Source organism: Microcaecilia unicolor, unplaced genomic scaffold (assembly GCF_901765095.1).
Source record: "Microcaecilia unicolor unplaced genomic scaffold, aMicUni1.1, whole genome shotgun sequence".
In the NCBI taxonomy this organism is placed as follows: domain Eukaryota; kingdom Metazoa; phylum Chordata; class Amphibia; order Gymnophiona; family Siphonopidae; genus Microcaecilia; species Microcaecilia unicolor.
Genome location: NW_021963485.1, coordinates 46,928 through 71,607, shown reverse-complemented (window position 1 = coordinate 71,607; position 24,680 = coordinate 46,928). Strand labels below are relative to the sequence as shown.

Here is a 24,680-nt window from a genome sequence, read left to right as displayed (position 1 = left end):
TGTGGCCTAAATTGTCACGACCAAATTTGGTCACCAGGCAAGCCGCTCGGCGTATTCTATATATCACGTGGAAATTTAAGTCTATTCTATAAAATTTAGGTGTACTTTAGAGAATATGCCTAGGCATATTTTTTTCCGCATAGATTTTTCAGGTGACATATATAGAATCTAGCCCATAGTGTATAAATGCAAGGAGGGCGTATGTGTAGGCAGGTCATGAGCAGGCAATGAGCAAGGCTCCCATTTACATGCGTAAATTACAGAATACTATTAAGTTATGTGTTCTGCATTTCCATACAGGTTAAGAGTATAAATTTTAGGCACATCAATGCCAGGCTACACTAGTATTCTATAACAAAATCCAGGCATCCAGATGTCGTTAGAGAATAGACTCATCGTGCACCATCGGGGCGTCTAAATGGAGGCACCCACTTATAGAATTGCCCCCTTAGAAGTCATCATCAAAAGTATAACTCCCTTTGAATATCTGGCCTAGCACTTTTTAATCACAAGAATATCATCACCATTGTGTCTTTATCTGATAAAGGACATCAACGAGATAGCACAAGCTGATTCTTTATTACTGGATCTCTCCAGCAAAGCTGACAAATAATGGCTGTCTATTAACTGCTCTGTTCCAATCCTATTCTCAAAACAAAGATAAAACATTTCACTGGGGGTAGGCATAAATCTTTAGGATCTCCATCAGATATTTTTAAACATCTCTCTTGTGAAAATAGAAGGGATCTGAGAGAAGTTGAGGACTCTAAGATTCACATGCCTCACTCTTGGCCCGATGATCAAAGGGAAATGCGGCGCTAGAGGTTACTAACGCCGGACTAGCACCTGCATTTACCTGCACCCCCATGATCATCGGGCTAAAAGTGCCTGAGTGAAGCCATAACGCAGAGCTCATTTAAATTAGATTTAAATGAGCTCTGCTTGTATTCCACCCCTAAGATCAGAGAACAGTGCTCTGATCATAGGGGCAGAATAGCGCCTTAACCCTATGCCAGCTCAGAGCTGGCGATAGGGTTAATGCTCTTGTCCCTACCACATCAGAGTCAAGCAGTCCGGGCTGTCACTGTCATGCCGGGCTGCCACTGTGTCCTGGGGGTCCACAGGACCCTGGACCCACCTCTCAAAGCAAGGCCCTGGTAGCCTAGTGCCCCCCAAGCACCCACAAACCCCCACCACGAGGGCATAGGGGGAACTGAAGGTCCAATGGATCTCCAGCTCCCCCTAACCCCCCCACACCCCAAAACCTATACCTGGTGGCCCAAGTGGGCAGCCAATGCAACCCCCCCCCCCTTCCTGCCAACGCAACCCCCTCTTCCTGGTGGTCTAATGGTAAATCCCTCCATACCTCTTATTGGAGGAGGGAGCAACACTCCCTCCTCTTCTAGCCAGTGCCACCTACAAAGTGGTGGCACTCTGCCTGGTGCATTCTGGGCAGGGCTTCCCTGTGGTGCTGGCTGGAAAAGGAGGGAGTGTTGTTCCCTCCTCCAACAAGAGGTACGGGGGTGGGGGGGAAGGATTTATCACTAGACCACCAGGGAGGGTGGGGGGTTGTGTCAGCAGCCCTCCTGTGCTACCAGGTATATTTTTTTGTGTGGGGGGGGGGGTTAGAGGGGCAGGAGATCCACCGGACTTCCAGCACCGTGTGTCCTCTTGGCTTGGGGTGGGGGGGAGTGTTGGTGCTTTCAGAGGGGCACTAGGATGGACCAGCCCCTGTGTTTGACAGGACCGGGGTTTTGATAGCCTGGACCTGTCAAACAAGTGCGGGAGGATTGTGCCTGAGCACAAGCTCCAACCTATAACAAATAACTTTGTCCTGTATCAAAGCGGCTTGCAAGGAGGGTCACTGATTCCCCAACCTCTCAGTCTTCCCAGCACGATCCATTACCATCTCCTCTAGATATTTTCTCAGTCACATTCCTGAAGAGGTCTCCTTGCCACTCACTTTCTTACTTATAGCTTCTTCCATAGTTTCCATGGAGATAGTTTCTGGTCTCTTTAGAATTGGTTGCAAAATAGTCCAAGAGGTGCCACTGTTCCCTGTAAACTTCTGGACACTTCTTCAGGGCTGAGGTGTTCCCCTGCTTATTGTTGCACTCGCAGGAAATGGAGATATTCATGGTAGTTGTTTCCAGGGAAGACTGCAACTTCTTCTAGGGAAGACCCCCTCCCCCATTCACCACTCAGTTTCATCAAGAAACTTCCAGAAGAAACTTCATCCATGTTAAACACGCCTTCCACAGCAGCACACAAACCTCAGAGACCTAGAACCAGCAGAGGAGTTCACCTTTGGAGATTTTTACTTTGGGTCCTACTCAACCTCATCTACAACTCTGACATTGGTAGTATGGCTGCATCAAAGCTTCCAAGAAAACAGGGGTAACTCATCATAATGACCATGGGGTGCTGGAGGTTGCATACAACAGGTTCATTAATCTTAGTGGCAATTTGGATTATTAGAAAGCTTGGCAGTAAGTCAAGAATGGCCTAGGTATTAGATGAAGTTTGGGACTTATAAGAACCAAAAAGAGATCATTCCTGCCATAACTATCAATGAGGGTGGCAGAGACCAGTGAAGTAATGGAATTTAAACATGCTTAGTGTAAATACAGAGGGCAGTGGTAGCATGAGGGTTGAAGGAGTGGCTAGAAAACATAGCAGGGGAACTGGCATTGGTTTGAACCTGGTAATTTATTTGCTTAGCTACACAAAGTGATAAAGAAGCAAAGAGGAAAACAAGTCGACAAGCTGAGTGGGCCAATTTGTCCCTATCTGGCATCATCCTCTTACTTTACTCTGCCTAAATCTTTCCGCCTACTGATTCTGTTAGCAGCTACAAATATTCTAGTTTATTCACTCTAAATATTTTAATTCTTAGTTGGAATGCTTACTATACTGCCTTTCATAAACCAACAGCAAAGCAGTTAACAATAAAATTAATAGAGATGTCTAAATAACTTTACAACCATATGTAAGTTTCATTGTGATATTGTAGATAAAAGTCCCAAAGGAATTCAAAATGAGATGAAACAGCCACGTAGAATTGCCCTGTGAACATGCATCCTTTGTGATGTCACTGTGAGAAAATCAGTACAACTGTTCAAAAAGATGAAGGCTCCTCTTACCCAGAATTTGACAAGGAAGAAAGCAGTAACTGGCCCTTTTTCATAGAGTTCTTTCAAGCCCCCCTTCTTTTCCGGAAATTTGTCATAGATCTGCTTAATATCAACAGCTTCGAGGTAGGGGTCAGAGTAGCTTGGGTTCGACTGCCCAATGTGGACAAACAGATGCTTGTTATACTGCAATCAGAAAACATTAGCACACGTCAGCTCTAGGTTCTTTTTCCCATCACTTGGTACGAGATTAACGTCCTATTCATTACAGAGACATAATTTCTGCCTATTGCTTTCACACTTAAAATGCAGCTTTGAAAAAATTGTTTCAGCTAACTTGTATCAAGCAATATGATAATTTCCAAAGCTGAAAAGCAAGATATAAGGGCTAAATTAAACTATATCCTTTCTGCATTGCATAGATTCAGAGCAATCTGGTTGCTGTACTTACATCACTGCTGTCAATACAACCACAAATCATCAAACCAAACTAGTCCTGGCCTGGTTTTTGGAGTGGAGTAGAAGCCTAGTGGTTAGTGCAGCAGACTTTGAAACTGGGAAACTAGATTTGATTCTCACTTAAATCTCTATTGCCCCATGTACAAATAAGTACCTATATATACTATGTAAACCATTTTGAATATAGTTGCAAAAACCACAGAAAGGTGGTATATCAAGTCCCTTTCCCTTTAAAGCCTATTTTTCAGGGCCTGGTGATGAAAGTCAGAAGTGTACCAAAATCTAACCAGGACATGGAGATAGAATGCCAAAACGCAATTAAAGATCATGTTTTCTGTCACCTATTTAATTGTAGATGTATTTAAGAATGTCAATGTAACGTATCCCTTTTGATAATTTTAATCTACTAACACAGCACTGAATTTTCAAAGTTTACTCCAGTATACAGGATGTGCTGCTTAACTGTATGATTGTTTTCTTTTCTAGGATATAGCTACTTGATGAAATTTACTTTTTTAAATATAAGCATAGCAAATATTTTATTTGGTTATAAGGACTTCTTTCATAATTTCACTTCAGTAGTTTTACATATATTCATGGCAGCCATTTTGAAAATGGAGCCTGGACGGGCAGGATTGAGTGGGCATCGCTTCTGCCCCCAAATCACCGCTGGACCACCAGGGCTTGTAAAGATACACCCCGGGGGAGGCTACCTTGGTTGGGTGGCTAGGGAAGAACTTGTGAAGGGGGTCTGAGAGCAGGGAGGCAGCTGCTGTTCAGGTGGGTGGGCAGAGAGATACTGCTGACTGGTGAGCAGGTGGAGAGATGCAGTGAGTCACCATATTATCTGACTTTTCGGTTATCCAACAACCTGTCAGTTCCAATTAAATCATATAATTGAGATTCTATAGTAGTTCCAAAAATGTCCCTGTTGATTTTTGCATCTTCTCCAAGGCACACAAACGTCTGCAAAGTGCTCATTTTAGCTGGGACTTAGAACAAGTGATTCAGGAAGTAATTGTACTTAGCCTCCGGCACTATTCTTTAGCCCTTAAAAGGAGAAATTAGGCCTTATCTACTAATTTGCTTTCCTTTAGTCCCTCCGGACTAGTCCACAGAACACTGATGGGTTGTCCAAACCTAACAGCAGGTGGAGAATAAGCATTCTGATTCTTGATTAAGCCAATAAGAGCCCTATACCATCCCTGCCAGAATCAATATAATCTTTCCAAAGCAAGGTAGATAAAAGAAATAAGCCCTCTGTGCTAACGTCCGGCGCCATTACAGACACCCATGTATCCAAAGAATGTGCTGGCCTTTTTTTTTTTTTGCATATCAATAAACAGACAATGAAACAAGCAGCTCCCTGCAGAGTAGAGCCCGTGATGGAACAAGAACTGTGTAATGAACAAACAGCACCAACTCTCAGAATATAATTTTTTTTTTCAGTTATATTTGTACCCCGTGCTTTCCCACTCATGGCAGGTTCAATGTAGCTTACATATACAGGTACTTATTTGTACCTGGGGCATCTTGGGAAGGAATGAGGGAACCAAACTTAAAATGACTTTTCCTTGGAAAACTCCAGAAAGGGTGCTCTGCACGACAGGGCCTGCAACTCAGACAAATGCCTCACCAAGCAAATCGCAACCAAGAACTCAGATTTCAGCGTAAGATCGTTGAAGGAACAAACGACAGCAGTTCAAAGGGTGATCATACCAGAACTGAGAGGACCAAATTAAGATCCCAAGAAGGAAAGGGCACTACAAAATAAATGGAATAATGACCTGCCTCTAGTTCTGCTGCATGGACTGGGCACACAGCTCAATGCTGAATAAGCCTTTCAAGGGTTTCCCTGACTGCCCTCGCTTTCATACTTGACCGACATGGAGACAGTAGAAAGGCATCCCGCAGAGGATGATCAAACTCTAAGGCACAGCAGTTGTGAACTACATTGAGGACCTATTGGTCCGAGGTAATCTGGGAACAACTCCAATAGAAATCTCTCAACCGAGCTCCTACAGCTATCAGAGGATGGGCCCTAACACCTTCATTGTGAAACATATCCCTGTGACTGGGCTGTAGAAACAACATCCCTGCCTCTACAAAAGGACTGAGAATGCTGAAAAAAACTGAGATCTCAGACAGACAGCTACTCTCCCAGATCGAAAATGCTGGAAATCACAAAAATGGCCCCTACCACCTGAAAAACCACTTTGGCACTTTTGATTCACCGATACTCTTAAGTAATTTGTCTAGCTCCTCACCAAAAAATAAGGAATTAAAAAAAAAAGGAAACGTTCTCAGCTTGAACTGGATGCTGCATCTGCCGACCAACCACAAAGCCAAAGAGAACCCCCCTGGCTGCCACTCCCAGAACCACAGTCTTGGCCAACGCCTTGAGTAAATCATAAAGCACATCCATCAGAAAGGCTGAACCCATCTCAATTTTAGCGATCTCCCAGTCCACTAGGGAAAAATTATCAGCTGACCTATCCATCACTTTCTCAGTCCACCTGAAGCATGCCATGGCCACCAAGCCCCAACAGATGACAGCCTGAACTGCCAGGGCAGTGCTGTACACTGCACATGTAAGAGAGAGTTCCTGCTCGACAGAACTTACAATCTAATGAAGACAGACAAATAGGACAAATAAGGAATAAAGGAATTATGTAAGGTGGGAATTATAAAACAGACTTGGGTAATGAAAAAGTGAATATAAGTTAGGAATTAAAAGCGGCCTCAAAAAGGTGGGCTTTTAGCCTAGATTTGAAGAAGTCCAGAGATGGAGCTTGACATTTTGATTCAGGAAGTTTATTCCAGGCATATGGTGCAGCAAGATAAAAGGAATAGAGTCTGGAGCTGGCAGTGGAGGAAAGGGGTACAGATAAGAGATTTACCTGATGAATGGAGTTCCTGGGGAGGAGTGTAAGAGAGCTACTGAGGAGCTGCAGAGTGAATGCACTTGTAAGTCAATAATAGGAGTTTGAATTGTGTGCGGAAATGGATAGGGAGCTAATATGAGCATAGCAACACTGACAGAATTAAAGTCATGCAGCAGAGGTTTGACCAGATTGAATGGGAGAGAGATGGTTTAGTGGGAGACCTGTGAGAGGCAAGTTTCAGTAGTCTAAGCGAGAGGTGATAAGAGTGTGGATAAGAGTTTTGGTAGTATGCTCAGAAAGGAATGGGCAAATTTTGGTGATGTTATAGAGAAAGAAACGACAGGTTTTAGCAGCCTGTTGGATATGTGCAAAGGAAGACTGAGAGGAGTCAAAGATGACCCCCAGGTTACGAGAAGATGAGATTGGGAGGATGAGAGTGTTATCCACAGAGATAGAGAATGGGGGAAGAGGAAAGGTGGATTTAAGAAGCTCAGTCTTGGCCATGTTTAGTTTCAGATGGCGGTGAGACATCCAGGCAGCAACGTCAGACAGGCAGACTGATACTTGAGCCTGGATTCATGCTGAAATTTCTGGTGTAGAGATAGAGATCTGGGAGTCATCAGCATAAAGGCGATATTGAAAAACATGGGAGGAGATCAGAACATTAAGGGAAGAAGTATAGATGGAGGAAAAAAGAGGTCCCAAGATAGAGCCTTGAGGTACACCAACTGGCAATGGGATAGAAGTGGAGGAGGATCCACCAGAGAATGCACTAAAAGTGTGATGGGAAAGATAAGAAGAAAATCAAGAAAGAACAAAGCCCTGAAATCCAAGTGAGGACAGCAGATCAAGGAGTAGGTGGTGATCAACAGCAGCAAATAGATCAAGAAGAATGCGGCTATATTAGAAACCTTGGGATCTGACCAGGAACAGGTCACTGTAGACTTTAGGAATGGCTGTTTCAGTTGAATGTAGAGGGCAAAAGCCAGATTGAAGTATGTCAAGAATTGCTTGAGATGAAAGAAAGTCAAGATAACGACGGTGCACAGCACATTCAAGTATCTTGGATAGGAAAGGAAGGAGGGAAATGGGTAATAGTTGGAAGGGCAAGTAGGGTCCAATTAAGTTTTTTTTGAGGAGTGGTGTAACTAAGGCATGTTTGTAACTAAGGCATGTTTGAAGGCATCAGGAACAGTTGCAGTGGAAAGTGAAAGATTGGGGATATGACAGATAGAAGGGATGACAAGGAGAGATAGTGCTGAGTAGATGGGTGGGAATAGGATCAGAGGAACAAGCAGTCAGTTTGGAGGAGGAAAGAAAATGTGTAGTTTCCTCTTCAGTGATTTCAGAAAAGGAGGAAGGGAGTGAAGGAGAGGTGGAGGTGACTAGGTTGAGAACTCAAGGTTAATCTTGTGAACTTTATCATGTAAGTACTTAGCCATAGTCTGGGGAGAAACTGAAGGAGGAGTTGGAGATGAAGGCACTTTAAGTTCAGTGTGGCAAAGAGATGTTGAGGGTTTGAGTCAAGAGAGTTTGTCAAATAAATTTAGTAGTCTCGTTTGGTAAGTGAAAGAGCAGATTGGAAGGAGGTCAGCAAGAATTTGAAATGTATGAAGTCAGCATGGGCACAGGATTTCAGACACAGGCATTCAGCAGATTGGGCACAGAAATGTAGGTAGCGGATTCTAGAGGTCAGCCAAGGCTGGGGTTTGGTATGTCTTACAGAATGAGGAATGGGAGGAACGATGGTATCCAGAACAGAAGAGAAAATAGTATTATTGGAAGAGACAGCCTCATTGACAGACTTAGATAACATAGAGGTTGAGAAGAGGGATGAAACACTGGTGGAGAGAATGCAAGAGTCAGTAGCCTAAAGATTCCTAATTGTATAGGTGGAGATTGGACGGGACTATTGGGGGCAAAGTGTTTAAGTGTGAAGGTTATCAGATGATGGTCAGAGAGGAGAAGAATTGAGGTGCAGAAACTGGAGAATGAGCAGTTTGAAAAGAAGACAAGATCAAGACAGTGGTCATTCTGGTGAGTAGGAGTAGTGGAGCACAGGTAAAGATTGACGGAGGATGTTAAAGCAAGAAACTGAGAGGCGTAAGACTCAGGAGGATCATTAGCATGAATGTTAAAATCCCCAAGAATGAAGGAAGGATTTGAGGATTCAAGAGAGAAGAAAAACCAGGAGTCAAAATCAGTGAGAAAGGAAGAAAGGGACTTATCAGGTGGTCAATAAATAGCTGCTACTCGGAAAAGTGGAGGAGTGAATAGACAGATGGAGTGAACTTTGAAGGGAGAAAAGCAGTGAGACTGAGCTGGAAGAAGAAATCTACAAGAGAGTGAGAGTAGTAGTCCGACACCACCTCCACGGCCAACCTAGCGAGGTGTATGAGAGAAAAGGTAACCTCCATGACACAGGGCAGCAGCTGAAGCACAGTCTTCAGGGCAAAGCAGTCTCACTTAGTGCAAGCAGATGGAGAGTACGAGAGATAAATAGGTTGTAGATGTAGGAAAACTTGCTGGAGACAGAGCGGGCATTCCATAGGGCACATGAGAAAGGCAGAGAAGAAGGGGAGAGGAGAGGAACTGAAATTAGATTGGCGACATTGTGGTGTGATCTGTATGACAAGGGTGAGAGCTGATTTCGAGGACAGGATTGGGAGTGATATCCCCGGCAGAGTGCAGAAGGAAAAGAATACGGAGAACAGTAGGAGAGGCATGACAACAGTGAAGAAGATGAGATGCACTCAGACAAAATGGAGATGGTTGAGTGAAAGGAAGAAAATGTTGAAGCCTGAGAGCTGAAAAGAAGGGACGGTGATATGATGAAAGCAGAAGGTGGGCAATGTAGTTCTGCAGTCATTCAAAATAGCAGAAAGAAAAAAACCTGTAAATATTTTTTGCACTGTTAAGTGCTAAAGAGAAATTTGATCTTTGTAAAAAAATTAAAGCCTCTCTTTTCCTTGTGTGTGTGTGTGTGTGACTGCCCCCCACAGCACTCGAGACTTCCTTCCCACAAAGGGATTGAGGCACAGCAACAAGACAAACCAACCCAGGCCCCATAGGAATCCAGAGGAAAACTGGGGGAAGGGACTCGGCCACCCGGGTGTAGCACCCCCGAGGTAAATAAGAACCCCCACAGGCCTCAGCCCCAGTCAGCTAAACAAAAACCTCAATGGAGCACAGATGCAGAAAAAGAGAAAGGTTAAGAATAAAGAAGGCAAAGAGGGACTTTGAAAAAAGACTGCGTTGGAGGCAAAAACACATAGTAAAAACGTTTTTAGGTATATTAAAAGCAAGAAGCCAGCAAAAGAATTATTTGGACCGCTAGATAATTGAAGGGTGAAAGGAACACTCAGGGAAGACAAAGCCATAGATGACAGATTAAATTAATTCTTTGCTTCAGTCTTCACTGAGGAAGATTTGGGAGATACTGGTGCCAGAAATGCTATTCAAAGCTGATGAGTCAGAGAAACTTAATGAAATCTCTATAAACCTGGAAAATGTAATTGCTCAATTTGACAAATTAAAGAGTAGCAAATCGCCTGGACTGGATGGTATTCATCCCAGAGTACTGATAGAAGTGAAACCTGAGCTTGAGAACTATTGTTAATAGTATGTAATTTATCTTTAAAACCAAGCATGGTACTGGATGATTGGCCAATGTAACTCCTTGTTTAAAAAAGGTTCCAGAAGTGATCCAGGAAATTATAGACCGGTGAGCCTGATGTTGGTACCAGGCAAAATGGAATAGACTATTCTAAAGAACAAAATTACAGAGCATATTCAAAAGCATGGTTTAATGAGACAACACCAACATGTAGTTAGTGAAGGGAAATCTTGCCTCACCAATCTACTACATTTCTTTGAAGGGGTGAACAAACATGTGGTTAAAGGTGAGCTGGTTGATATTGAGGGGCATAATCGAATGAAAACGTCTATCTCCATGGGCGTTTATCTCAGAGAACGTGTCCGTGAAGGGGCGGACCAAACCGTATTTTCGAAAAAAATAGACGACCATGTTTTATTCGACAATTTGTGAGCTGGGCGTTTTTGTTTTTCAGCGATAATGGAAAATGAAAGCGCCCAGCTCAAAAACGAATAAATCCAAGGCATTTGTTCGTGGGAGGGGCCAGGATTCGTAGTGCACTGGTCCCCCTCACATGCCAGGACACCAACCGGGCACCCTAGGGGACACTTTTACAAAAACGAAAAAAAGGTAAAAGAGCTCCCAGGTGCATAGCACCCTTCCCTTGTGTGTTGAGCCCCCCAAATCCCCCTCAAAACCCACTGCCCACAAGTCTACACCATTACTATAGCCCTAAGGGGTGAAGGGGGGCACCTATATGTGGGTACAGTGGGTTTGGGGGGGTTGGATGACTAAGCATTAAGCAGCACAATTGTAACAGGTAGGGGGAGATGGGCCTGGGTCCACCTGCCTGAAGTCCACTGCACCCCCTAACAACTGCTCCAGGGACCTGCATACTGCTGCCAGGGAGGTGGGTATGACATTTGAGGGTGAAAATAAAAATTTGTGAAACATCATTTTTTGTGGTGGGAGGGGGTTAGTGACCACTGGGGGAGTCAGGGGAGGTCATCCCTGATTCCCTCTGGGGGTAATCTGGTCATTTAGGGCACTTTTTGGGGCCTTATTCGTGAAAAAACAGGGTCCAGGAAAAGTGCCCTAAATTCTAGCTACAAACGCATACTTTTTTTCCATTATCGGCGAAAGTCGCCCATCTCTGTTCGGGTGATAACCATGCCCCAGTCCCGCCTTCACCACGCCTCCGACACGCCCCCGTCAACTTTGTACGCTTCCACGATGGAGTGCAGATGAAAACGTCCAAGTTCGGCTTTCGATTATACCGCGTTATTCGTTTTTGTGAGATAAACATCCATCTCCCAATTTAGGTCGGAACTTGGGCGTTTTTCTCGTTCGATTATAAGCAGGATTGTGTATCTGGATTTTCAAAAGGCATTTGACAAAGTACCTCATGAAAGACACCTGAGAACACTGGAGAGTCATGGGATAGAAGGCAGTGTTCTACTGTGAATTAAAAACTGGTTGACAGAATACAGAGAATAGGGTTAAATGGTTAGTATACTCAAAGGAGAAGTGTAGATAGTGGGGTTCCCCAGGGCTCTGTGCTGGGACCGCTCCTTATTAACATATTTATAAATGATCTAGAGATGGGAGTAACTAGTGAGGTAATTATATTTGCTGATGACAAAGTTATTCAAAGTTGTTAAATCACAAGAGGATTGTGAAAAATTACAAGAGGACCTTATGAGACTGGGCATCCAAATGGCAGATGACGTTTAATGTGAGCAAGTGCAAAGAGATGCATGTGGGAAAAAGTAACCTGAATTTTAGTTACATGATGCAAGGTTCCTCTGATCAGTGTGTGGCAGAGGCTAAGAAAACAAATTGAATGTTAGGTATTATTAGGAAAGGAATTGAAAACAAAAATGAGAATGTTATAATGTCTTTGTATTGCTCTATGCTGCGACCTCACCTCAAATACTGTGTGCAATTCTGCTAAAAGATATAGTGGAATAAGAAAAGGTACAGAGAAGGGTGGCGAAAGTGATAACGGGGATGGGACAACTTCCCTATGGGGAAAGGCTAAAGTGGCTAGGTTTCTTCTGCATGGAGAAAGGAAGGCTGAGGTGAGATATGATAGAGGTCTATAAAATAATGAGTGGAGTGGAATGGGTAGACGTGAGTAACTTGTTTACTCTTTTCAAAAATGTTAGGACTAGGGGGCATGCAATGAAGCTACAAAGTAGTAAATTTAAAACAAATCGGAGAAACTATTTCTTCACTTAACGTGTGATTGAACTCTGGAATTCGTTGCCAGAGAATGTGGTAAAAGCAGTTAGCTTGGCAGGGTTTAAAAAAGGTTTGGATAGCTTTGTAAAAAAAAAAAAGTCAATAAGTAATTATTTAGATGGACTTGGGGAAATTCCACTGCTTATTTCTAGGATAAGCAGCACAAAATCCATTGTACAGTTTTGGGATCTTGCCAGGTTCTTTTAATCTGGATTGGCCAATGTTGGAAACAGGATGCTGGGCTTGATAGATCTTCAGTCTGCCCCTGTATAGCAACACTTGTGTACTTTTATCTATATCTATCTACATATATCTAACTACCTATATATGTATATAGATATCCCCCGCCCTAAAGGCACAAAGCAAAAAAAAAATAAGAAAAAAATGAATCCTGATATTCAAAAGCTCACCACATTCACCACCTGCTGGAGACTGAGAATACTGATTCTAGCAGGGACAGTACAGGGCTCTTATTGGCTCACTCAAGAATCTGAATTCTCAGTCTTCATCTGCTGGTAGACATTGGCAACCCATCAGTCTTCTCTGGGCTGGTCTGGAGGGATGCTACGGAAAGTAAAAATTTACATTTCATGGCTTCAGTTGCTTAATTGGCTGAATTTATATATATAAGTGCCTGGAATATGGCTTATATGTGCAGAAGGTAATTCTTAAAGGGTCGTCTAAAGTTGGGTGCTAGGCACACTAAGCACAGATTCTATAACAACAATTGCACTTTTGGTTTTTGTGGGGTTGTGGTTGTATATTGTTTTTGAGTTTGATCTCTGATACAGGTATTGGAATCACAATGTTATCCTTTCAGGTTTGCTGCTTGAGGACAGTATGATGGAAATCTCAATAAACAAATAGGCTACACACAATGTTCCACTCTATTATGATTGTTTGCAACTTTTGCTTTATCCTGTAGGCTTTAAATATATATACTGCATTCATGGATATCCCCACAGCTATAGAAGATACTGTCCCTCAGGATAAGACTGGAACACAATGACAATGTTTAATTGTTCCTTAAATTCTGTATAAATGTATCTAATTCAGAATTTTATTAAGGACTTAAAGCTATGAGGTTGCTTTAGGTAACATAGTACATGGCCCAGCACTTCAGAGATAAGTGGAAGTTGTATGTAGCAAGAGCGAGACTCGCTAATATGGCATTTGATGTAGATGTGGCAAGCTGGAATAGGAAGGGGCATCCAAAATGGGAATGGCCTGCAGCATTAATGTTACCACAGAATGTAACTATAAAAATTTAACTATGTGTCTATAGTTAATTGCTTCATTGGTGTGGTATATGTGTCAATGCACTTTATTGTCTTATATGACTCCAGCCATGCCCCAACCAAAGCATGTATGTTTCACTGCTAACATGAGTGAGTTTAAAAACTCATCTACAAACTAGATGGTGCCCTGTGCAAACATGAAGAATGGTGCCCTCCATTGTAGGAGTAAAGTCCCTCCCCCACCTGGGGCATTGCAGGCAGCAGTGTCCCTTCAAAGCCATGGCATTATCCTGCTTTCCCTGATGCTGCAGTTAGGGGGCACCCTTTCTAAACTGCACACGCTTCACATATTCCTAAAGCTGCTCATCTACATTTTCAATTCTATTGTATGGTTCTCTTTTTGTTTCAATGGAGCTTATCTTTCCTGTACACACCCGATGTACCCCATCAGGCTTCCCATTTCCTAATGTACATAATTGCTCCTCCTAGGCTGTCATCTCATCTATGCACTGTTTATATGATTTGTGTTTCATTTCCCATTCCTCAAGTTACATCTAGATAAACACAAACAGGGACCATAGATACCTAAAGACTGGTACCGAGCTCTGGATCTTACTGTGTCTGGATCTTGTTGCTGTTCCAGAAATGCAGAGAATTCCAACATCCGAAGCTTGGAGCTCGCAATGCTTCTTCCTTGCCAAGGTGGGGCTGCTGGTGCTGCTGAGAGACCAGTAGGGGATTCAAATCCTAAATACACAGGAAGGCCAGATGAAAAGGGTTGTACTGCTTTCATCCTAACTTCTACCGCAGTCACAGATGGACACCCGGAGCTCTACAATTTCCTGTTCAGAAATCAAGGCCTGAAAGAAAAGACTCAGGGGCTGATGCTCAAAAGCTAACACTGGCATTAAAGGCAGTTAGCGCCACACTAGCGCACAAGTTAATGTGCACAGAAGGTTCAGAGGACTCTAGTGCGAGTAATCATGTGCATGTCAAACATGGCCACAAATTATATTTAAATGCATTCAATGCTCAGACAGCAGCACAGAAGCAAATGCTGACCTTAGCACTGAAAACTAATTGCCAGTTCAGGGGTGGCAATGAAGATTTTCAGGAGATTTCTTGTCAATTTGGCACATTAAGGTGCAGATTTTGTTCTCTTTTATAACGGAATAAAAAGTCTATGTATGTTTTAAGTGCCGATAGTGAGAAACAAATGTGTGTGAGCCCAAGCAGAACCAAAAGTAAAAACTCACACTGGCACCTGTTTATCTGCACTTAAATATCAGCCTTAAAATGCAAATAATTTTTAAAAGGTTCATAATTAAAGCACAGAAGACAGTACTGATGTGTGTCTGCATTTCTGGTTTTGTCTGGAGTTGGACATGCACACAAGAGCCTGTTTATCGCAAAATCCTTGTGTACAAATGCCAGGTCAGGGCCCTTACTTTCGGTTTCATAGTGTGATTTCACCCTGCATAAAACTTTGAGCATTGGTTAGCTCTTTTACTGTGCTGTTATCACGCTATAGGGTTCTGCGTTGTGGGCCTTTGTGCAAACGTTTTGAGCATCGACCCCCAGAGAGGGCAGTCTTCTAAACTATCCAGCCAGGTTAATACAGATTAATATCTCTCAACTGCTCTCCTTAGCCTAGTTAAAAGTAAGTAAGATCCTCCAGAGCATATGTACTTTTAACAGGGTTGCGAAGAGAGGTTCCTAGATGTTTTCTGGAATCAGAAGATGAAAAGAGGGTGCAAATGTGACATTTGTTTTCAAGTATGTGTACTGCGTTCCCCTCTTGGCCATGCAAAGTATGTGCATATTTTTAAAGCAAATACTTTACAGTAATTTTCAAAGAGAAACTACCCATGCTGTTTCATTTTGAAAATTAGTGTAAAGTGCCTGTGTATCTGACAATTCCCTGGGTTATTTGAACATTTTTTCCAACATAGTAAATGCTCATTTCATTGTACCAAATGATGGCTGTTTCTGAACTTCTTCACAAAAGTAAACAATACACTTGAGTAAGCTAGAATGAGACACAAAGAGGGGCATTTTCGATAGAACGTCTAAATCAGAATTTGGATGTTTTACAAAAACGTCCAAATTCTGAACAGCAAAGAAGGTCATTTTTGAAAAAGATAGACGTCTATCTTTTATGTTCGAAAATGCTATGGATGTCTTGTGATTTGGACATTTTGTGATTTGGATGTCCTTCTTTTCAGTCCATTTTCGAACAAAAAATGTCCAAATGCACAACATCCAAAACAGAGGAAGAGTGGCTTAATGGTTAGTGCAGCGGGCTTTGATCCTGGCAACATGGGTTCAATTACCACTGCTGCTCCTTGTGACTTTGGGTAACTCAAATGCATAAGGGGCATTTTTGGATATGACATCTAAGTCTGTTTTACTTTTTGGTCCATTTTCAAACAAATACATCCAAATTCAAAACGTACAAAATACAAAAGAAAATCCACAATAAAGTGAAACCATTCACATGTTCTAAGTGTGGTAAAAGCTTTAGTTGTAATGTAAACTCAAAGTTCATCAGAAAGTCCACACAGGAGAGAAACCATTTGAATGTATAGAGTCTGGTAAAAGCATTGGTCAGAAGGTAAACCTCATAATCCACCAGAGAATACACACAGGAGTGAAACCATTTACATGTCCTGAGTGTGGTAAAAGCTTTGGTTGGAAAGAAAGCCTCACGTGGCATCAGAGAATCCACACAGGGATGAAACCATTTACATGGACTGAGGAGGTAAAAGCTTCAGTTGCATTGGGACATGTAATTAGGGAATGTACACTCTTGCTATGAAGTATGGAAAAATAGCACTCTGGTATTTAGATATATGTAATGAGACCTCCTTTTCATCTATAGATCTGAATTCAAAGCCCAAATCTAATAATAAACAATAGACACAAGGTTCAGAAAGCTTGGCATCACGTAGAATAGTGGAAAAGTAACATCTCAGGAAAGCAATAGGGCCTCCTTGGGGGCACTGCAATGGACTTTATAAAATGCTTCCAGGTACACATCTCATCATTGCTCCCTTACCTTGTCTGCTGAGCCCCCCCCCCCCTCCCCAAACACACTACCCCAACTGTACACCACTACCATAGCCCTTACAGGTGAAGGGAGCACCAATATGTGGGTAGAGTGGGTTTTGCAGGGCTCACAGTTTCCTCCACAAGTGTAACAAGTAGGGGGAGGGAGAAGCCTGGGTCCAACTGTCTGCAGTGCACTGCACCACTACTAGACTACTCCAGGGACCTGCATGCTATTCTAATTGACCTGAGTATAACATCTGAGGCTGGCAAGTAATATTTTTAGATTTCAGCAAAGCTTTTGACACGGTTCCCCACAGGAGGCTCTTGAATAAACTTGACAGGCTGAAGATAGGACCCAACGTGGTGAACTGGATTAGGAACTGGTTGATGGACAGATGCCAGAGGGTGGTGGTTAATGGAATTCGCTCGAAAGAGGGAAAGATGAGTAGTGGAGTGCTTCAGGGATCGGTGCTGGGGCCAATTCTGTTCAATATATTTGTGAGTGACATTGCCGAAGGGTTAAAAGGTAAAGTTTGCCTTTTTGCGGATGATACTAAGATTTGTAACAGAGTGGACACCCGGGAGGGAGTGGAAAACATGAAAAAGGCTCTGCGGAAGCTAGAAGAATAGTCTAAGGTTTGGCAATTAAAATTCAATGCGAAGAAATACAAAGTGATGCACTTAGGGAGTAGAAATCCACGGGAGACGCATGTGTTAGGCGGTGAGAGTCTGATATGTACGGATGGGGTTAGGGATCTTGGGGTGATAGTATCTGAGGATCTGAAGGCGATGAAAACAGTGTGACAAGGCAGTGGCCATAGCTAGAAGGTTGCTAGGCTGTATAGAGAGAGGTGTGACCAGCAGAAGAAAAGAGGTTTTAATGCCCCTGTATCAGTGGCGTAGCCACAGATGGGCCTGGGTGGGCCGGGGCCCATCCATTTAGGGCTCAGGCCCACCCAACAGCAGCACATATTTAGTGCTATCTAGTGGGGATCCCAAGCTTCGCCAGCTGAAAACCTCCCCTTGATGGTACTGAAAGCACTGCTTTCCACTTCAGCAGTCTAAGCTTCCTAAGCTGCTGAAATTGGCCTCATCGGATTGGGGGGGGGGGGAGGAGAACACTTGGTGCCCTACTCCTTGACTAGGCCCACCCAAAATCTGCTGTCTGGTTATGCCCCTGCCCTGTATAAGTCGTTGGTGAGGCCCCACCTGGAGTATTGTGTTCAGTTTTGGAGGCCGTATCTTGCTAAGGATGTAAAAAGAATTGAAGAGGTGCAAAGAAAGGCTACGAGAATGGTATGGGATTTGCGTTACAAGACGTACGAGGAGACACTTGCTGACCTGAACATGTATACCCTGGAGGAAAGGAGAAACAGGGGTGATATGATACAGATGTTCAAATATTTGAAAGGTATTAATCCGCAAATGAACCTTTTCTGGAGATGGGAAGGCGGTAGAACTAGAGGACATGAAATGAGATTGAAGGGGGCAGACTCAAGACAAATGTCAGGAGAGAGTGGTGGATACTTGGAATGCCCTCCCGCGGGAGGTGTTGGAGATGAAAACGGTAACGGAATTCAAACATGAGTGGGATAAACATAAAGGAATCCTGTTCAGAAGGAATGGATCCTCAGAAGCTTAGCTGAGATTGGGTGGCAGAGCCGGTCGGGGGGAGGCGGGCCTGGTGGTTGGGAGGCAGGGCTAGTGCTGGGCAAGACTTCTACGGTCTGTGCCCTGAAAATGGCAGATACAAATCAAGGTAAGGTATACACAAAAGTAGCACATATGAGTTTATCTTGTTGGGCAGACTGGATGTACCGTGCAGGTCTTTTTCTGCCGTCATCTACTATGTTACTATGTAATCACATTTTGGGGGGTGGAAGGGGGATAGTGACCACTGGGGGAGTAAGGGGATGTGATCCCCGATTCCCTCCAGTGGTCATCTGGTCATTTGGGGCACCTCTTGTGTGGAATAGAGGAGTAGCCTAGTGGTTAGTGTAACAGACTTTGATCCTGGGGAAGTGGGTTCAACTCCCACTGCAGCTATTTGTATTAAAAACAGGTCTAGCTCAAAACATCTAAATTTTACTCTTGGATGTTTTTGTTTTGTTCCATTATGGTTGAAAGACGTCTAAGTCTTAGGAACGCCCAAGTCCCGCCTTGAACACGCCCCTGGCACACCCCCTTGAAATTTAGCCGTCCATCTGACGGACTTCAGAGAAAAACATCTAAAAAGAGGTTTCAAAAATACTGATTTGGACGTTTTTGTGAGATAAAAGTCCAAATGCAGACATGTCACTTATTGGATGTTTTTCTCTTTTGAAAATGCCCCTCATAGTCTCTGCAATGCTATTTTCAACTAATTTCATTTCTATTTCAACTAATTTCATTTCTACATGCAAATGAGAATGACCTACAGTGATAAAGGAGGTCTACCATGAATATTCACAGAATACCATCATACAGTGGCATAGCCAGACAGCCAATTTTGGGTGGGCCTGAGCCCAAAGTGGGTGGGCACAAAATTTTCTCTCTGTCCCTGCCCCCTTCCTCCCCGCACTCTCCACATCTCCCCCGGCACCTCACAATTCAAAATATACTTTAGCTCATAAAGATCCTCAAGCTCTGTCAGCTGAAAACTTCCTCCAAAGACAGCCAGAAATCCCTTTTACCAAGCTTGGCAGGCAGCAGTAGCAACAATGCTTTGAGACACCGATGCTGGCACCCCATGCATGCTTAGTTATCGGTGGCTCAAGGATGTTGCCGCCATCTGCCAAGCTTAGTAGAAGGGAGTTTTGGCTGCTTTTAGAGGTGGTCCTCAGCTGATATAGGTTGGGGATCCCCACCAGCTACAGCAAGGGTCAGGACTAGTGTTAGACATGCTAGGGCCCAGACTCTCACCAAATACAGAACAAGGGATCACAAATTAGAAAAAAAAATATGTAGACAAAAATTGAACTTGGAACCTTGGCATGTTACAGTGGAGAAATAAAATCAGAAATGTATTTCTTTTTTCTACTGAACACAATAAAATGATATCCACTATGCACATTTCTCAAGCTAACAAATTTCAGTTAATAAATTCAAAATAAAATGTCTTTTCTACCTTTGTTGTCTGGTCATTTTATTTTTCCATTATGTTGGTTCAATTTTCTCTTTTTCACTTTCCTGTCTTTCTGTTAATTCTCCTTCAAGCAGCTGCTATTCATTTGTCTTTTCTCCATTCTCATTCCATTCCCTCACTACACTGACATATTGATGTTTGTTTCATTTTAGCTCTTTCCTATCTTTTTTTTTCTTTCCTACTCTCTGTCTGTCCACTCAAATTTCATCTTCTAATCCTTTTCCTTTTTACTTTTCAGATACCTATCAGATTTCCATCTCCTTCTTTCACCCACTAGCTCTCCTATTCCCCATCTCATTCCTTCTCCAGCCTTCCATCTTCAATCTACTCCCCGTAATCACTATCATCCTCTCGTTCATTTCCTTACCACCTCCCTTGGCCTTCCACATGGTTCCACCATCCCAGTGTCTGCCTCCTTCCAACCCTTCTAGCCCAGCATCTGCTCCCTCTTTCTCCTCTCTCCACCCTCTATCCCCTCCTAGTATCTTCCTGTCCTTTCTCTCTTTCCTCTTGCCCCTTCCCCCAGTGGCCAGCATTTCTCCCCCTCTTCCCTCCCACCCGCATTCCAGCATTTCTCCCTCACTGTCTTCTACCCCTGGATCCTACATCTCCCTCCTTCACCCTCATGTTCAACATTGTTCCCTCTTTTCCTCTTCTCTCTCACCCTTGCATCCCAAGTCTAACATGTTTCCCCCTTGCAGCATCTCTCCCACCACCATGTAACATTTCTCCATCATCCCTCTCTCCCCTGTGCATTACCTTTTCCTCCCCTCCCTCCCAGGTCCAACATTTCTCTTTCTTTTGTCATTCACCCCTCCTTCCCTCCCCACCAGGGGCGTATCTGCGTGGGGCCACAGGGGCCTGGGCCCCCGCAGATTTCGCCCTGGCCCCCCTCCCCGCCGTCAACCCTCCCCCGCTGCTTACTTTTGCTGGCGCCGAGGTCCGACCCGCAATCTCCGTTTTTCGTCTTCCTCCGTGGCCATGCTTCCAGGAAGTAACGCTGCAGTGCTGATTCGTTGAATCCAGTTCGGCGTCTGACGTCAGACGTCGAACTGGATTCAACGAATCAGCACTGCAGCGTTACTTCCTGGAAGCATGGCCACGGAGGAAGACGAAAAACGGAGATTGCGGGTCGGACCTCGGCGCCAGCAAAAGTAAGCAGCGGGGGAGGGTTGACGGCGGGGAGGGGGTGGAGAGAGGCAGCGGCGGCGGCGGCGGCGGGGGGGGGAGGGAGGCAAAAATGTGCCCCCCCTCTCTGGCTGTGGCCCCCCCTACCGCCGGATTCCAGATACGCCCCTGCTCCCCACCCTACCCTACATCCAGCAATTATCCCTCTCTCTCCCCCCCATATCCCAATAATGATCCCCTTTCTTCTACTCTCCCATGCATGTCTCCCTCTCCTACACCCCCCTGCATCTCTCCCTCCACTCCCTAACAATTTCCCTCACTCCTACACCCCCTCTGTAGCATCTCTTTTCTTTCCCTCCCCTCCACTCCCACGCCCAAGCAGCCCAACAATTTTATCTTCTCTCCCCAACCCGCCCCCCCCCCATATGCAGCATCACCGGCTTTCCCACTCGCTAGTCACCAAACAACTGAACGCCCAGCTCCTTTCTTGGCCCCGTGTGAGCCAGCTGGCAGCAGCGATTTTCTTCTAGCTTCGGTCCCTGCATTCTTCGATCGTCGCCGGCAGTGCTGCCATTCACACAGGCAGCTCTGCTCCCCTCTGCCGCGTCTATCCGGCCCTCCTACGTAAACAGGAAGTGCATCAGAGAGGGCCGGATGGACGTGGCAGAGGGGGGCGGAGCTGCCTGTGTGAATGGCAGCGCTGCTGGCGACGATCAAAGAAAAGAATACAGGGACCGAGGCAGCGCCGGCGGGGAGAACAAGAATTTCCATTGCAGCCGGACGCCGGAGAAAAGGCAGCGAGCGAGCAACGTGGGCGGGCCTGGAGGGAAAGTGGGTGGGCCTGGGCCCACCCAGGCCCACCCGTGGCTATGCCCCTGCCATCATATATGAGCATTGTAATCCCTCACCATATGAGGCAATAATTTTGGAAATAGCAACTGTTTAAAAATCAGCCCCCTGATATTCAGCCGGCGGTGGTCAGCATTTTTTTAAATGCTGATTGTCGCAGGCTGAATTATCCCCCAATAATCAGTGCTGGTCCATGTTATTGGAAGATAATTTGGAAGGGCAGGCTGCTGAAGCTTATGTGGGCCTGGCCAATATTCAGCCATGCCCGCTAAGAGAGTTATGTGGGCCCTGGCTAAATATCAGGCCAGGACCCACATAACATTTTGTTTTAAAGCCTCCCGATCCCCTCCCTACCACCCTCCATCCCTCCACCCACACCCTGGTTCTACCTGGTTCCCTGATGATCCAACATAGGTCTTTGGGGGCAGGCGTGCAGCTCCATTACTCCTTCCCCCTCACAACTAATTTCAAAATTGCTGCTGTGACCTCTCACAGCAGCTCACGGTTCAACATGAAGTACTGCGAGCTGCCGTAAGAGGTTGTGGCACCCATTTTGAAAAGAAGCCACAAGAGGGCTGGAGCGAGGGGGGAGGTGTCATGTCCCCTACCTCAACGCAAGCGGCGTCCTCGGGCTGCACAGGGTCCCGTTGACACACACACTTGACTGGCACAGCCCTGAGCCATGTGTGTGTAGTTCTTCTCTGGCTGCAGGCTCCTTGATTGCTTTGCTTCCATGCACCTGGCTCTGCTCTCTCTCTGCCTGGCTTCCAGGCTCCTTGATTGCTTTGCTTCCACCCACCTGGGTCTGCTCTTCCTTTGCCTGGCTTCCCTTACTTCTCTCCTATTGGTCTTCCGGTTCCTCCTTCCCCTTCTGTCAGACACCAGCACTTTTATCAGCTGAGCTCTCCCCAGACTCCTTGTTTCGGCTTCTACTTTGGTAGGTGTTACTTGCTCAGTAGTGTGCTTCTCCTCTACTTTGTTCTTCATTGCTGACTCTGCCTGTACATGGATTACCCTTGTGTCTGCTGCCTGCCTACTGACCTTGCCTGTACCTGGATTACTCTTCTGTCGGCTGCCTGCCTACTGACCTTGCCTGTACCTGGATTACTCTTGTGTCTGCTGCCTGCCTACTGACCTTGCTTGTACCTGGATTACTCTCGTGTCTACTGCCTGCCTACTGACCTTGCCTGTACCTGGATTACTCTTGTGTCTGCTGCCTGCCTACTGACCTTGCCTGTTCCTGGATTACTCTCGTGTCTACTGCCTGCCTACTGACCTTGCCTGTACTTGGATCATTCTCTTGCCTGCTGCCTGTCTGGCGGTCACGTTCATCACCCCACTTCCTGCTCCATCTCGTAGGCCCTGCAGGCCGCCCACACCTAGGGGCTCAACCTCTGGGGAAAGTCAGTGCAGGTGAAACCCGGGTTTGTCCGGCCACCAAGCAGAACCTGGTCCGAGTACCGGGCTCGGCAGCGCTCTACTTGGTACAAGAACTCACAGGTCTGACAGGAGGAGAGATGGAGGGAGGCAGGGAGGGGATCGGGAGGGTTTTAGAACACACTGTAGCACAGAAACTGTAGTTAAGGCAATCCTTAGTGAGGTTCACTCACTCCTGGATCAGAATCAGATTACTCTTGCCTTCTCATTAGACATCAGAACCATTTCATCTAGCTGATCATTCTCTTCTACTAGCACGTCTTTCTGGTTATGGTTTGTCAGCTATTGTGCTATCCTAGTTTCAATCTTTCCTGCAAGACAGAACTTTTATGGTCTCCACTCCAACAGCAGTCTCCGCTACTCAACAGCTACATTGCGGTGCTCCATAGGGCACCATTTTATCCCCTCTTTTGTTTAATCTTTTTCTAAGTCCCCTGGTAGCTCTGATTTAAGAATCTGCAATTTCTTTTTGCATTTATGCCGATGAAATTCTTTTGTTATTTCACACACATCTGGTTAACCCTGATTTGGCTCCATTAAAGATGTTTAGAGAAAGTTGCTCGTTGGTTGTCAGAAAACTGCTTAGTCTTAAATCCTGACAAAAACTGTTGCCTGTTGACTTACAGGTTCTCTTCCCCATCCATCATCAGCTCTGAATCTTTTAGGTTTATCACTAACACTAATTGATTATTTTCACTACTTGGGTATCATTTTTGATTCTCAACTATCCTTTGCACCTCAAACTTCAGCTTTATGCAAATCAGGTATTTTTGCACTGCATCAACTGAAGACAGTAAGGATTTTGTTTGACCATAATTCTTTCCATTCCTTGCTCCTCTCTTTGTTCATGTCCAGATTGGATTACTGTAATATTGTAAATACTGATATCTCTCATTCTGTCTTGAAACATTTACAGACTCTTCAGAACTGTGCTATACAACTTCTTTGTCATGCTAATTAGTTTTCTCATGTGACTCCTTTACTTAAAGGACATCATTGGTTACCGGTTGAATATAGGGTTAAATTCAAGATTTTACTTCTTTTGTTTAAGGCCTATCATATAGGCATACCTGTCTATCTTCACAATTTAACCAGTCCTTCCATATCATCAAGCTGATCAATCCATAGACTGGTGGGTTGTGTCCATCTACCAGCAGGTGGAGATAGAGAGCAAACTTTTGCCTCCCTATATGTGGTCATGTGCTGCCGGAAACTCCTCAGTATGTTCTCTATCTCAGCAGGTGGTGGTCACACACAGCAGCAGCTCTGGCTAGGCCTCCAAGCCTAATCCTTAGGTTTTGTTGAGGCCTGGGGTTGAGGGCTCTTTTGAGCAAGTGCAAACCTGGTGGTGCCAGGTCCCTCCTTTTCTCCCCCCTCCCGCTGGCTCCGTTTAAAAAAAAAAAATTTTAAACGTCTTTAAAGGCGTTTAATTCGACGTTTCTTTAAACGTTCATTGCAGCTACTCACTGGGACACCAGTTCGTTACAGCTCGGAGCGGCAAGCAGGTAATTTTACCTTTTTATAGCGGGCAGGGGGTTC

At 44.7% G+C, this 24,680-nt stretch overlaps 1 protein-coding gene across 1 annotated transcript in view; it reads right to left on the bottom strand.

Moving 5' to 3' along the window:
- Positions 1 to 2,788: 2,788 nt before the first annotated feature.
- The window catches only part of LOC115459348 (transcriptional enhancer factor TEF-3-like), a 39,249-nt gene continuing 17,357 nt past the window's right edge, over positions 2,789 to 24,680 (bottom strand). Inside the window, exons 2-3 of the mRNA XM_030189188.1 lie at positions 14,169 to 14,299; positions 2,789 to 3,317 (exon numbers count right to left, since the gene is read on the bottom strand). Coding sequence (XP_030045048.1) covers positions 3,033 to 3,317; positions 14,169 to 14,299 — 416 coding nt within the window. The 3' untranslated portion in view covers positions 2,789 to 3,032. The remainder of the gene's footprint in view (positions 3,318 to 14,168; positions 14,300 to 24,680) is intronic.